We start from the raw sequence: 15,063 nt of genomic DNA, 5'->3' as shown, positions 1-15,063 counted from the left end.
GACTCTCAGATAATAGAATGTGAAAATCAAATCCTCTCTTGAAGAAAGGGCTAAGACAGAGGTGTAACCAAATGTAAAAATATCCATTAACTTTTCTTAATGGGTGTGAGATTGTTGCAACGGTTTTGAAATGAAAAGGCACAGAAGCATCTTTCCCTTTAACATGTGAGTAGCACCTGCCCTCCCTAGGTCAGCCGATTGCTTCTGCAGAAGAAAACCTTCTCTACGGAAGGAGAGTGTGGCTTGCTCAACAGCCCCAGAATGTGCACCTGCCGCTAGGGGGTAGGGATGTGGAAGGACTGCGCTGAGAGTGTCAAACCTCAAAATCATTTCCAAATTATCTCCTGTTACCAAGTGAAAAGTGAAGAAATGAAGGCAGTTTCTTGGGCACTAGAATAAACGTACCATTTCCTAATCATTATTTCTATAGGGTTCTATGTAGAACCCCTTTTGAAGATAATTAATGGTATAAAAATAATTGTTGAAATTCTCTAATGGTAAAATTTCATTTTCTTTAAGAAATAGTCTAAGCAAACTTCCTTTAAAATAAGGAATTAGTCTGTACTTAGAAAGATGTTATTCATTCACTCTAGTATAAATTATAACAAAACGATTTCTAAGGCTTAGAGAGGCCCAGGTGATTTAGATTTCTGGCACTAGTGCTGGATCCATTTGAGAAGAAAAAACCACCAGGCTTGCACGCTACTTATGAGATCTGCAAGTAGAGATCTATGAGGCCTCCAAACGGCGGGAAACATGGGGAAGACAGAGCATGGGTTAAACTTCGTTCAGATGGACAGTTAGATCCCACCCTTTACATTTCGAGGCATTTCCCCGAAAAGGTTTCTGAAGGTTAAGAAAAACTATTGATCTTATTACCTGAAAATGTAACAAAATATCTTTAAAAATACATTTGTTTTGTGCTCAGATGGAGCACAAAGCCTGCCAGGCTAGGGGTGATGATCTGGCCGGTTCATTCTCTGACCGTTCCAGGCAGAAGCAGAGATGGGCTCCTGCTCCCCAGCATCTGGGCCCCCCACAGTGTGCAGAGGCCACCAGCATTACCTGGGCCCTCTTCTTTCTGCTTTTCAGCCAGGAACGTGGGTGCTCAGGCAAAGCCTATCTTACAATTCCTTTTCAAAAGTTTCATGTGGTCAGCTAAGCAGAAATAATATTTGCTAGGAAGTCTCCTGAAAGGGAAGCAGCCTGTCCCTAATTTCCTTTCCCTCCTTCCTGCTGGCTGGAATACAGATGTAATGGCTAGAGCTCCAGCAGCCACTGACCAATCATTCACTCATTCATTCAACAAATAATTATTAAGCATCAACTCTGTGCCAGGCACTGTTCTAATTGGTTGGACTATATCACCTTTGGCATGAAGCCATGCACAGGGGAACCACGAAAAGACAAGAGGTGTCTGTGTCCCTGACACTGACACACACACCCCACATCATCCTGGGCTGGCTCTCTCTAGATTGGTTGAATAGAATAGGTAAATACCTTCCAATCTTGTTTTAGTCACTGCCTGTGGGCCTTTCTATTGCTTGCTGCTGAACACAACCCCAACTAATATGAAGATATTAATAAAAAGCATTAATTTTGGCACAACTGTTACAGGGTTTTGGACCCAATGAGGTCCTAGATTAGGGCACAAAATAGATATTCTAAAGCGAAGTAACCTAGAAATCAAATATAAATCAAAAGAACAAGTCCCCATGGCTCTTCAATAGCACAGGGCAGAAGCATAAAGAGACACATTCGGCCGGGCGCGGTGGCTCAAGCCTGGAATCCCAGCACTTTGGGAGGCCGAGACGGGTGGATCACGAGGTCAGGAGATCGAGACCATCCTGGCTCACACGGTGAAACCCCATCTCTACTAAAAATATAAAAAACTAGCCGGGCGAGGTGGTGGGCGCCTGTAGTCCCAGCTACTCGGGAGGCTGAGGCAGGAGAAGGGCGTGAACCCGGGAGGCGGAGCTTGCAGTGAGCTGAGATCCGGCCACTGCACTCCAGCCTGGGCGGCAGAGCGAGACTCCGTCTCAAAAAAAAAAAAAAAAAGAGACACATTCTCATCAGCATCCTCAGACGCAAGGCAAATGGTCAAGAACTGAATACTGTCTTTCATATTGATTGTGATTCATCTGAAACAAAAACTACTTAGAAAAATCAAATCTGGATCCGCTCAAGGTCTCCAGTTCACAGGAGACACAGGGGATAGAGGAAAACGTGAATCACACCCCAGGCACGAGGTCAGCAAAGCCTCAAATGTGGGAAACTTGGCAGAAAAAAGTGACCATTGTTTATTTTGACAAAAATAATTCAAAGGAGAATAACACCAAACCAAAACACCCAACACTGAGGTCTTGTAAATTAGAAGAGGCGTAAGAGGCATATTAAATTCACCAATCACAAGGAGTCGACCTTGCCTAGGCCTTGCTTAAACACGGCGCAAAATCATTTATGAGACAATCAGCAGATCTGACCACTGAGTAGTTGTGTGGTAACAGAAAGGATTATAGATTTAAAACATTTATAATAGCATTGTTGAGACAGAATTCACATACTGTACCATTGACTTATTTAATGTTCACGATTCAGTGGTTTTTAATTCAGAGTTTTGCAACCATCACTACAATTTGAGAACATTTTCATCAACTTCAAAAAATCCCATACCCATTCGCAGTCATACTTCCTTTCTTCCCACCCTAGTGCCTGACAACCACTCATCTCCTTTCTGTCTCTAGGTTTGCCTATTCTGGACATTTCATATGAATGAAATCATATAACATGTGACCTTTTGTGACTGGTTTCTTCTGCTTAGCATGTTTTTTGATGCTACTGTAAATGAAATAGCCTTAGTTTCATCTTTGGATTGTTGATTGCTAGTTTATAGAAATACAACTGATTTTTGTATACTGGTCTTGTTTCCTGCAACCTTGCTAACTTGTTAATTCACTCTAACCATTTTTTTTGAGGACTCCTTATGATTTTCTATATAAAAGATCACGTCATCTGCAAAGAGAAGTAGTCTTACTTCTTGTCCAATCTGCATGCCGTTTATATCCTTTTCTTACTTAACTGTCCTGCCTGCAGTACAATGGTAAATAGAAGTGGCAAGAGCAGGCCTCCTCGTCTTGCTCCTGATCTCAGGGGGAAAGCACCCGCTTCACCATTAAGCTCCGAGGTGTGGGTTTCATTAGATGCCTTTAGTCAGGTTAAGGAAGTTGCTTTCTGTTCTAGTTTGTTGAGTGTTTTCACTTGAAAGGGTGTTGGATTTTGTCCAATGTTTTTCCTGCTTATACTGAGCTGATCATGCAGCTTTTGTCCTTCATCCATTAATATGGAGTATTACATTAACATTACCTGTTAAACCAATCGTGTATTCCTGGGATAAATCCCACTTGATCATGGTATATAATCCTTTTGTAGGTGGCTGAATTCAGGTTGCTGGTATTGAGTTTTGAATCTACACTCACAAAAGATACTGGTGTACAGTTTTCTTAAGAGGTTTTAGTCTTTTGTTATTATGATAATACCTCATAGAATGAATTAGGAAGTTTCCCCCTACCTTTATTTTTTTTAAAAGTTTGTGAGCAATTAGTATTAACTCTTCTTTCAACATTTGGCAGAATTTACTAGTAAAGCCATCTGGTCCTGGGCTTTTCTTTGATGAAATTTTAAAATTAACAATTCAACTTCTTTACTTGTTTTAGATCTATTCAGATTTTCTCTCTCTCTTGAGTCAGTTTTGGTAGTTTCTGTCCTTCTATGAATTTTTCTATTTATTCTAAGTTTTCTAATTTGTTGGCATATAGTTCCCGCATAATCTACTTTATTTCGGTAAAGGTGGCAGAAATGCCACCTTTCCTGGTCCTGATTTTGGTTATTTGAGTCTTCCTTTATTCTTGGTCAGTCTAGGTGCAGAATGATCAATTTTGTTGATCTTTCCAAAGAACCAACTTTCGGTTTCATTGATTTTTTTCCTACTATTTTTCTATTCTTTGCCATTGGTTTTTAAGTGTGATAATGGTGTATTACATTTTGTTTCACATAAAAGGGTCCTTATATTTTGGAAACATACTGAAGTAGTCAGAGACAAAATATTAAGATGATTGTTATTTGCTTGCAAAATACATCAGCAGGAGGTGGGAAGGGGCAGTATTAGAAGGGGCGTTGATAGAGTCAGATTGGCCAACTGTTGGAAACCTGGGTGATGGGGTACAGAGGGGTTCATTATACTGTTATTTTTACCTTTTTATATGTTTAAAGTCTCCATAACAAAAACTTTGAAATATTGGAAAAAATGAGAACTTCATCCTAAAAATAACACTTCCACATGGGAACTTCCCAGAACAAGTTAGCATATCTGAAATCTCTTACAAATGCATTTTGCTCCCGTTTGTGATAAAGGGAAGATACTACAGAGGGACAGCAGCTGTTGGGACATTGGCCAAACTGCCCTCAGCTCCCTCAGGAAGGCCTGTGACAAGGGTCTTGTCAGTGTCCTGCACAGAGCAGGTAACATTCCTGCAGGAAAAAGAACTTTGGGGCTTTTTGCAGAAGCTGATGAAATATCCCCAGATATCAGTCATCTCTCCCTCTGCGACCAGCCAACACGGAGAGGAAAGAGGACGAGAAGCTGTGGTGAAATCTCAGATTGTGGAGTTCAGGGGAGGGGTCACTCTGGGGACAGCATGGGGACTCAACATCAATGCACCTGGGGGGGCTAAAAGGCCTGGGCGTGCTCTCCTGCAGTGAGCAGGCAGACAAGGACAGAGGAGGCCATGATGCAGCCTGGGGGCACCCCCACATCTGGGGTCTGACACTCGGCACAGATGTGACTAGCATGTTAGCCCTGGGAGGGGAGCCTTTCCCAGAGGGAGGGAAGCATCAGGTCAGATGTGGGTGACAGGTCCAGCAGGGTGAGGCCGGAGAGCTGACCTCCCCATGTGGCCAGGTGATGTTGCTGGGACCTGGATGGGCCGTTACCATGGGGTGACAGTGGCCTGCAGAGAGGAGGGAGGTCCTGCCAGTGGAGATGGGGAGTGGGGCAGCTGGGAGCAGGCATGAGAGCCAGAGGGACTTCCAAGACAGCCATCAATACTACATGAGTGTGCCAGGAATGACATTTGGGGCAGGAGGTGTGTCTGCAGGAGACAAGCCCTGGGCCATGAGAAGGAGGGGACTGGTACCATGGGAGGGCTGGCCTTAGCCAGGTGGGAAAGGCCAGTGGTGACTGGCCGTGGGCAGAGGCAGCTAGGGCAGGGCTCGTTCACAGCAGCTGACACGATCAGCAATCTTGCCTGCAGGGCCTACGCTGGCTGAGCTGGGCAAGGGTAGAGAAGGGAAGGAATGGCGTGCTGGGCAGACCTCTCAGCCACCTGAGATGGGTAGCCACCAACTTAAGTGATGGCAGCCAGCTGACACGTGTATTTTTCCTCAGTCACACTGAGGCCCCCGGGGAAGCCAGGAGGTCTCCACTCCTGAGGCCTGGCCAGGACCCAGCCTTTGGTTTCCCTTAGCATGAAGCCCTCCATCTGGACGGCATCGAACCTCTTGTCTGGGTTTTGTTGATAAGGTTATTACCAGCAAAATCCAGAACAGAATATTCTCTGTTCCTAGAACTGCCAATATTTGAGGGTGGGACTTCTGTCTACCCTGTGTGTTTCTGTCTGACACCACAAAGGCAGGAGCAGGCTGGGGAAGTGGTCAGAACACTTGGCGAACTGTACACTGTTCTAGAAAAGGACAAGAAAACAGGGTCCTTACCGTCAGCGGGGTGGAGGAGCACCTGACGTCCTTCGGATCTGAAAGAGTAAACATGAGTCCAGGCTGAGCAGGTCCACCACCATGGCAATGCCAAGTAAGCTACGAGACTCCAGGGCAGGGCAACACGGGAGCACCGGCGGTGAAACTGGACCGTATGCGGGATTCACGTTAAATGAGTGGATTTGAGCTGCTCGTGCCACAAAGCAAAAGCGGGCAGCTGTGAGTGCAATGGCTGTTAACTGTTAACTTGCTTCGCTTTACTAGTGACCTTTTTACTATCTCTATGTATCTGTAACACCATGTTGTATACCTTAAATATACATAATAAGAGTTAATAAAACACAAGATGCCGTCTGATACCTTTACTAAATTGGCATTCATTTCAGAAAAAAGCCATCGCCATAGCATGGCAAGTGAGGGCAAGGGCACAGCTTGGCTAGCCCACCAGTGACCCCACATACGCCCCTGCCTGTCCCCAGTCACCCGGCCTGGCAGCCCACTTGTGTGCAAGGTGGGTATGGCAGATCACCGCCAGCCAATGCCAACACTGTGAACATGAACGCTACTTTAAATATGGAAAATACTTCCCAGCGTGGCCAATAATCACAAGCAGAGCATGCAGACGCCGTGTGGACAAGCCCATGATTCACATTCAGAGGACAAGCCCCAGAAGGAAAGCAAAACCAGGAAAAGCACAGCAGGGGAGCGAGGCTGGAAGAATGTCTGTAATGAGGTACTTCACGTTACGAAATTCATTAGAAATAAAAATGAGTGGAGATAAAACATCCATCCTGATATGGAACAAACATCTTTATGTAAATGCCAGGAAGGGAGGAAACTTGAAAAGGAACAGAACCCGAAGTGAGGCTTCAGCTTGTCCTTTATCGACGCCAGCGACCTGCCCTGAGCAACACGGGAGCCCAGAGTCAGACCCTAGGCCTCTAGGTGCCATGGGAAACCAGTCCTACTGCTTCTCGCTCCATCTCTGCAGCCCCTCTGACTGCCCAGCACCTTTATCACCTTGGATGAAACTGGTTACTGGCTTGCAACCCAAACTGAGCTCCAGGGCTGCAGGCTTCCCATGGCCAAGTCCATTCCCACACAACACAGGGTGACGTCATGGAGAGGCACGCAGCCACCGAGCACACTCCTGCTGGCCTTGAGGCCCCGCCCATGCCATAGGGCCAGGTGGGTCTGCACCCAGAGGTCCGCGGCTGGCTGCGGGGTATGCTGCCCTCTTGTCCTGGGCACAGCCCACAGGGCGAGGCCACTGACCAAGGACACGTGGTCGGCATGCTGGGCAGTCTCAGTGGTCCACCTGTGATGTGCGGTCACCAATTTAAAGGGCATCGGCCAACTCACCCCATTTGTATCCACTCACAGTGTGATGCCCCCAGGGGCAAGCCAGGGGGTCCCCCTGATAATGGCTCTTCCAGGACTTTCACTTTGAGAGACTTGAGCACACGTGTCCCTTGGCTGGGATACATCTGAGAACAGCTTCATAAAGGAGACTTAAGAGAGGCTTGAGAAGGGAGCAGGGGACGCCCTGTCCTTTGGGGCTCACCCTGGGCAGGAGACAGGAGTGAAGGCGTAGCAGAGAAAGCCATATCCTCTGCTGATCGCAAGTAGGGTGCGTCTGATGCCTTTAGTACCTGCCCAGGGTTGGTGATTCGGGACCAGGAGGGGCAGAAACAAACCAAGGGGCACTTGATGTTTTCTCCCTATCTGCAAAGAGCTCCTGTTCTCAGACTCAGCATCCAGCCACTGTTGTCACAGCTGGTCTCATCATTCAGACACAGTGCACCTCCCAGGCACTAGGGGAAAGAGTGTCAGACAGATTCCCTGGGCACGAGGTTCTGGTAGCTTGGTTTTGTTTGGCTAGAGATGAAGCATGCAGCCCTCCTGTAGGTGAGCGGACAGGGGGCATCTGGCTCATTGCTATCTGCCCAAGTTGGATCAGGGAGGCTTATTCACAAGAGCCAAGCTCTCTCCGCTTACAGAGACCAGCATCAACACAGGGCCCCGAATGCCTGGAGCGGGCGCTGAGGTCCCGGCCACTGAGCAAGCTCCTTTCCCTTCCACACGTCCTCTTCTCCCCAGAGCCAGCCCCTTTCCAGTCGAGGAAGAGAACAGAAGGCTCCGTGGACTCTACCCTCAGGCAGGAGACACCCAGGGGCCCCTGTGCGCTAACAGAGAGGCACATTGTTCTCTGGGTGACTGGTGTCTCAAACACCTGGACAGCAGGGGCACAGAACTCCAGGTTCTAGGAATCAGAGCGGAGAAAGACCGGTGGTGGAATCGGCCTTTCTCAGAACTGCAGTGACACACCAGTCAGAGCTGACAGCCACAAGTTGGCCCACTGGTGAGGGAGCCAGAGCCAGAGCCCCACCCATCCCACAAGGTCCCTGCTCAGGCTGTCCAGGGTGTGGCCAAAGGCTTACTCAGCCTCTGCAGAAGAGGGAAAAGGGGAGCTGAGTACAGCCCGGGCCCCCACTTTCTGCTCACAGCAATGGGTGTGTGTCTGAACATTCCTCATCTGCTCACAGCAATGGGTGTGTGTCTGAACATTCCTCATCTGCTCACAGCAATGGGTGTGTGTCGGAACATTCCTCATCTGCTCACAGCAATGGGTGTGTGTCTGAACATTCCTCATCTGCTCACAGCAATGGGTGTGTGTCTGAACATTCCTCATCTGCTCACAGCAATGGGTGTGTGCTCATCTGCTCACAGCAATGGGTGTGTGTCTGAACATTCCTCATCTGCTCACAGCAATGGGTGTGTGTCTGAACATTCCTCATCTGCTCACAGCAATGGGTGTGTGTCTGAACATTCCTCATCTGCTCACAGCATGGGTGTGTGTCTGAACATTCCTCATCTGCTCACAGCAATGGGTGTGTGTCTGAACATTCCTCATCTGCTCACAGCAATGGGTGTGTGTCTGAACATTCCTCATCTGCTCACAGCAATGGGTGTGTGTCTGAACATTCCTCATCTGCACACAGCAATGGGTGTGTGTCTGAACATTCCTCATCTGCTCACAGCAATGGGTGTGTGTCTGAACATTCCTCATCTGCTCACAGCAATGGGTGTGTGTCTGAACATTCCTCATCTGCTCACAGCAATGGGTGTGTGTCTGAACATTCCTCATCTGCTCACAGCAATGGGTGTGTGTCTGAACATTCCTCATCTGCTCACAGCAATGGGTGTGTGTCTGAACATTCCTCATCTGCTCACAGCAATGGGTGTGTGTCTGAACATTCCTCATCTGCTCACAGCAATGGGTGTGTGTCTGAACATTCCTCATCTGCTCACAGCAATGGGTGTGTGTCTGAACATCCTCATCTGCTCACAGCATGGGTGTGTGTCTGAACATTCCTCATCTGCTCACAGCAATGGGTGTGTGTCGAACATTCCTCATCTGCTCACAGCAATGGGTGTGTGTCTGAACATTCCTCATCTGCTCACAGCAATGGGTGTGTGTCTGAACATTCCTCATCTGCTCACAGCAATGGGTGTGTGTCTGAACATTCCTCATCTGGATGTTTGTTTCCATTTTCACCAACATGGAAGCGTGAGGTGAGAGTCTCCGAACTCGCAGAGTGGCCGGATGATGGTTATCTTAAAAATTCAAAGGTTAGCTTTTGCAAGACACAAAAAGTGAGCAACTCAATGGAATATGGATTAACTTCTGCATGCAGAGTTGAAGTGATACACAATGCCCAGCATGGCTGGCGGAAGCTCGCTCTGAGTGTCCCGACCTGGCAGGCAGCAGGAGGGAGCTGTCTCCTGCCGTATGGTTTCACTGTGCTTTAAACTCAAAGAACTAAGTGTTGAGTGCAGCTTATCAGAATGGCTTGCAGGATTCGAGCCCCTGGCATGTGACCGCTGGGGCCACCCGGGTGTCTCCATTCTTGCTGTAACTGTCCTGAGTCGTCTTAGCACCAGAGCCTGCCAGATCTCTACTTCAAAAATCAATTTCAAATTCAGTTAAAACAAAAGTTTGCTATTGAATCTGAAATGGAATAAGGGATTTGATTTTCCAAGAGATACCTTTTACCCAGTTAAGATATTAAGTAAGTCTTTTATAACACTGTCCAAGATATATCTTATCAGAAGGCAAAGAGCTGACTGTGTCCAATTCAGGTTTTGGTAGCAAGAAGGGCGTGAGAGGGAACAGCCTGTGGGAAAATGAAAGACTGCCAGGCACAAACACCTGATGCTGAGGCAAGGGAGGGCAGGAGGACGGGAGGAAGGAATGTAGACATGGGTCACTCCAGAAATTGGGGGAGAGTAGAAAATCCAGCAAGACCAGGAGAGAACCAGCTCCCCAAGGAAGTCCCCCTGACAAGAAGAGCGCTGAGGCGGCCATGGGCAAACAGGGCGCTAGGCCACGCAGCTCTCACACTCGCCCCTGAGGCCCACCCGAGCAGGGAAACCCGAGGCCTCCCTTGGTGGGTGGTCTCCAAGGCCACGTGCACTTACGTTCAATGAGGAAGAGAAAGCACACTATCCCCATGGCTGCCACGATGGCCCCAGGCACAACGAAGGACAGGCCCCAGCACGTGGACACCCAGTAGCCAGCGATCAACGACCCCAAGATGTTGCCTACGGAGGTGTGGGAGTTCCAGACCCCCATAATCAAACCTCTCCTGCAACACAACAAAACAGAAGACAGAAGATGGAGCTGAGAAGCTGAAACGAGTCCAGCAGTGCAGGGCGCAGCAGCGCCTGTAAAGTAGGCAGTCAGTGCAGCATCAGTGAGGACCGTACAGACTCTGCTTCCGTGGCATGCAGGACTCCCGATGCTCACGAGAGCTGATCTGTTTATGTGGCCTCAGGCTGTGCCATCACCCATTCCACCTGTCGCTCTGAGCGCATTTTGTACTCAAGAAGAAAGAGGCCTTTCCCTGAAAGTCTTGGAAGGCCTGAAATTAAAATGTGTGCCTCTACAATCAATTAATACAGTAACTTGATGAACTGTCATTTGAACAAAACTCATGGAGGTACACACCAGGTGAATGAGGCACAGTATCTAAGACTTAAGACTTGATGACGCCGGTGTTCCTGTTTTAGCTTCTGCATCTTGTTTGGTATCTTCCACCATACATAAGCCTTTGGCCTGGCTGAGCTGAATTTTACACAGCCATTTACAAATAAATCTGGACTCGCCAGAGGCTGGGTCCCAGCTCTGCTACTTTGGTGCTGTGTGCTGGGTGACTCAGGTCAGGACTTCCCAAACTCCCACGTTAACATGTAGCTTCGGCTTCAAAAGGCCTGGGGCAGGGTCCTGGACTCGGCATCTCCCACAACACCCGGGAGGCCAGATGCAGCTGTCAGAGGAGCCGTAGAGTGACACAGACTCCATTGGGCACACAGTGGGAGGGAGGAGCTCCCCTGTCTCATGGGACACAGGCCATTTGAATTTCAGCAATTCAAGCCTCAGAGGTTTCAGCCATCTTATTTTAAAGAGGATACTAAAGTGTTTTTGCTGTAATCAGTCTACAGAAAAACTCAAAGTAAAATGGTCTAGTTTTCATCTGCTACTGGAAACAGGGCTGCTTTTTCCTCACCTTCCTTTTCCAAACCAGTTGCCGAGGCAGGTGACGACGCTGGGCCAGCCGGTGGTCTGCACCAGCCCGTTGATGACCTGCGGGAGAGGCCAAAGGAGAGACTGACCCACGGGAAGCAGGCCTGGGAGAGCGCCGCAGGGAGGCGCACAGGGCTTGCCCTGCTCACACAAAGAAGGGGGTATGACAGCCAGAGATGGACTGTCAATTGTATATTTATATACAGTTTAAACTACATATGTATTTTTAAACCATGTATACCGGTATCCATACATTTTTCAAAATAAAAGTGATGCATGTCTATTGTGGAAATTTTAGAATAAGTAGAGAAAAGCAAGGAAGGAAAACCCAGGCAGAACCCACCACCAGGAGATCACACCTCACAACAGTGTGGGGCCAAGCTTTACAGTCTCTTTTGAATCTAAAAACTTCATAGAAAGAGGCTAGGTGCAGTGGCTCATGCCTGTAATCCTAGCACTTTGGGAGGCCGAGGCAAGAGGATCTCTTGAGTTCAGGAATTTGAGACCAGCCTGGGTAACATAGAGACCCCTTGTCTACAAAAAATTAAAAATTAGCCAGGTGTGGTGGTGCACATCTGTGGTCCAAACTACTCAAGAAGCTGAGGTGGGAGGATTGCTTGAGCCGCCTGGGAGGTCAAGGCTGTAGTGAGCTGTGATTGCACCACTGCACTCCAGCCTGGGCAACACAGTAAGGCCCCATCTCAAAAAATAAATAAATGCAAACTTTTTAAAGAGAGAAAAGCTTTCTTCTCTTTATAGAACTGTTTATAGAATTGTACGATAAACATGGCTTGTGAATTGCATGTTTCGCCTCACCAGGTCATGGAGAAGGTACTGTTGTTCATCATTCTCTGGAAGGAACACAGCCTTGACTTCACGTCTGGACAAAGTATCTCCTTCTAAAGAATCCCTGACTTGAGTTTCATGAAGGGACTTGGGGAATGTATTGCTGAGGACGCTCTAGCATCCCGAGACTCGGGGGTGGCTTTACAAGACTGCAGGAAACCAGGGTCAGCCTGGCACCTCTGACAACCTCACTGCACTAAGCCAGCTCTCTAGAGCAGGGTCCCCAACCCAGGGCCAGCCTGGCACCTCCGACCAACTCACTGCAGTAAGCCAGCTCTCCAGAGCAGGGTCCCCAACCCTGAGCACAGACTAGTCCCGATCCATGGCCTGTTAGGAACCAGGCCACACTGTAGGAGGTGAGTGGCGGGAGAGCGAGCATTGCCACCTGAGCTCCACCTCCCATCAGATCAGTGGGGGCATTAGATGCTTATAGGAGCGCGACCCTGTTGTGAACTGCACATGCCAGGGATCTAGCTTGTGTGCTCCTTATGAGAATCGAATGCCTGATGACCTGAGGGGGAACAGTTTCATCCCCAAACCATCCTCCTCTCCCAACCTTGGTCCCCGGTGGAAAGATCGTCTTAAACAAAACTGGTCCCTGGTGCCAAAAAGGTTGGGAACTGCTGCTCTAGAAGATGCCTGGGAGCCACTGGTGTACCTGTTGCTGCCTCTGGGCTGACCGGGCTGGGCCTTCACTCCAGAAACATGCTGGGACTCTGGAAAATGGTTTTCTCCTCCCTTCTAATTTTCTATATTACTACACAAGTGTGAACTACTTTTGTAATTAAAATAGCCAAACTTTTCAAGTGTTATGGCAAAATCTTCAAAGCAAAATTAAATACAGTTTGCCTTGATGGTTTTAAGCATTTCCCTGAGCTATCTGGGGAGCCCTGGAAGCATCACAAAACCTGAGATGAGCATCATTACTTCCTATTGTTTTCCTGGGCTGCTGAATATTGATCCACAGCACTGCTGGGAAGGGCAGAAGCCAGGAGACTCCGGAAGGGCTCCAGCTCCAAGGGCAAGCCAGTATGGGCTGCCCTCAGGCCTTCTCCCCTTCTAGCACCTTCATGATCTCTCCTGTTCTCTCCACTGACTGCCTCATACCCCCTCCTGCTGCCTGACTCCCAAGTCGGCCCTTCCTTCCACCGTTGCATCCCTCTGTAGAGTCCTCAGGTCTCCCCCCTTTTTCTCTCACTGTGACCCGACCAGCTGCAGGTTCTCCTTTGTAGGCTGGAACCCAAGTTGGCCCCTGAACACCCCTAGGCACTGATAAAGGTGTTTCAGTTGCTGACCCAAAACATGGAAAGAAACTAGCCCTGGCCCTGAGCCAAATTCCTTAAATCCTCATATAAACTCCGTACCCCAATCCCTCGCTGCAGACAGATCTACGTGGAACGCCCCGTCCCGCTGTGTGTCAAGACTAGATACTACAGCCCTCAGTACGTAAGTTCCCCTAATACATGCTTTAAACTCATCACCCAGCAGTTAGTGCTTTGTTCTTTGGAATCCCAACCAGCCCCATCTTGGGATGGTTTGGGGCGCTCCCTGGTGGGAACTCCCTGCCACCGCTGTTAGGGTGACTCCAGCTAGGGCTTCAGCTGGAGGACACACCCTCCAACCCGAGTGGTCAAATCTTTAGCAAGATAAAACATCTCAAACTTATCCACATGAAGACAGGGTGACTCCTAAGGGCTCTGCACGTCAGTCTCCCTGCCGGGGCACCGACAGACAGCATTCTTTATGAGGCAACTCCTGAAATTAAGAAACACCTCCTGGCTGCTGGAATTTCCGAGCAGAAGAGAAAGGAAGGACTTTATGATGTCAGCTGACCCTGACTTCGGACAGGACGCACTTCTGCCCCTTCCCAACATCTTGACAGAGGTGACGTGACATAAACACCCCACCCTATTCACCAAGGAAACCCTATGCATAATGAGCCATGGACCCAAACCCTTACCTGAGTTACCACGTAGAATCCGAAACTGTGGATGTTGTAGAAATACCCTAAGCCGAATAGGGCGGTGAAGGCTCCACTGGCGAGCATCCCAAAAGTCAGGTAATACCTAATCGGTAGGCGTTCCCCAATGATGCCACTGAGGTGGAGAGAAGGAAAGACAAATAGGAATAATAAACACACCCGAATGTTAACAACCCAGTGGCTGTTTTGTGCCGGATGCTTTCATGCTGGTCTCTGAGCCTGGGGAACTCTCAAGCCTTACAATTTCCAGGAAGATTTCTTACACCTATTTCCCTATGGAGTGTTTACTCACCAGAAACCAGAGACTGGCAACATCCTAGAAGATTTTATTTCTAGTAAATGTCACTATCTGTCAAATAATAAAATTTAAATGCTATGACTTATTCATGATAGTTGCCAATGAAAGGAAACAGGAACTTGTCTTGCTAGTTAATCCTGCTTTCACATGAACCATATCCAGTAAATGTATACAATGTCTTAAAATTCCAGCTGTCGAACTACACCAAATGTCATGAAAAGAGATCATTTGGCCGGGCGCGGTGGCTCAAGCCTGTAATCCCAGCACTTTGGGAGGCCGAGGCGGGCGGATCACGAGGTCAGGAGATCGAGACCATCCTGGCTAACATGGTGAAACCCCGTCTCTACTAAAAAAAAAAAAAATACAAAAAACTAGCCGGGTGAGGTGGCGGGCGCCTGTAGTCCCAGCTACTCGGGAGGCTGAGGCAGGAGAATGGCGTAAACCCGGGAGGCGGAGCTTGCAGTGAGCTGAGATCCGGCCACTGCACTCCAGCCTGGGCGACAGAGCGAGACTCCGTCTCAAAAAAAAAAAAAAAAAAAAAAAGAAAAGAGATCACTTATGACCCAGAGCAAGTCACTCGGC

At 48.4% G+C, this 15,063-nt stretch overlaps 1 protein-coding gene across 14 annotated transcripts in view; it reads right to left on the bottom strand.

Moving 5' to 3' along the window:
* Positions 1-15,063, bottom strand: part of SLC37A1 (solute carrier family 37 member 1) — an 83,059-nt gene that overhangs the window by 26,950 nt on the left and 41,046 nt on the right. For all 14 annotated transcript variants that reach the window (XR_004442196.1, XM_033232584.1, XM_033232578.1 and 11 more), the window contains 4 exons: positions 14,163-14,298; positions 11,340-11,416; positions 10,252-10,418; positions 5,770-5,807 (listed from right to left, as the gene is read on the bottom strand). Coding sequence is in view for 13 of the 14 variants with exons in the window: in XM_033232584.1 (XP_033088475.1) it covers positions 5,770-5,807; positions 10,252-10,418; positions 11,340-11,416; positions 14,163-14,298 (418 nt within the window). In the remaining variant the exon portion in view is untranslated. The remainder of the gene's footprint in view (positions 1-5,769; positions 5,808-10,251; positions 10,419-11,339; positions 11,417-14,162; positions 14,299-15,063) is intronic.

The sequence above is a fragment of the Trachypithecus francoisi genome, unplaced genomic scaffold, assembly GCF_009764315.1.
Source record: "Trachypithecus francoisi isolate TF-2019V2 unplaced genomic scaffold, Tfra_2.0 Lachesis_group14, whole genome shotgun sequence".
Classification (NCBI taxonomy): Eukaryota; Metazoa; Chordata; class Mammalia; order Primates; family Cercopithecidae; genus Trachypithecus; species Trachypithecus francoisi.
The sequence above is the reverse complement of the archived record's forward strand: the minus strand, read 5'-3'. Positions and strand labels throughout refer to the sequence as shown.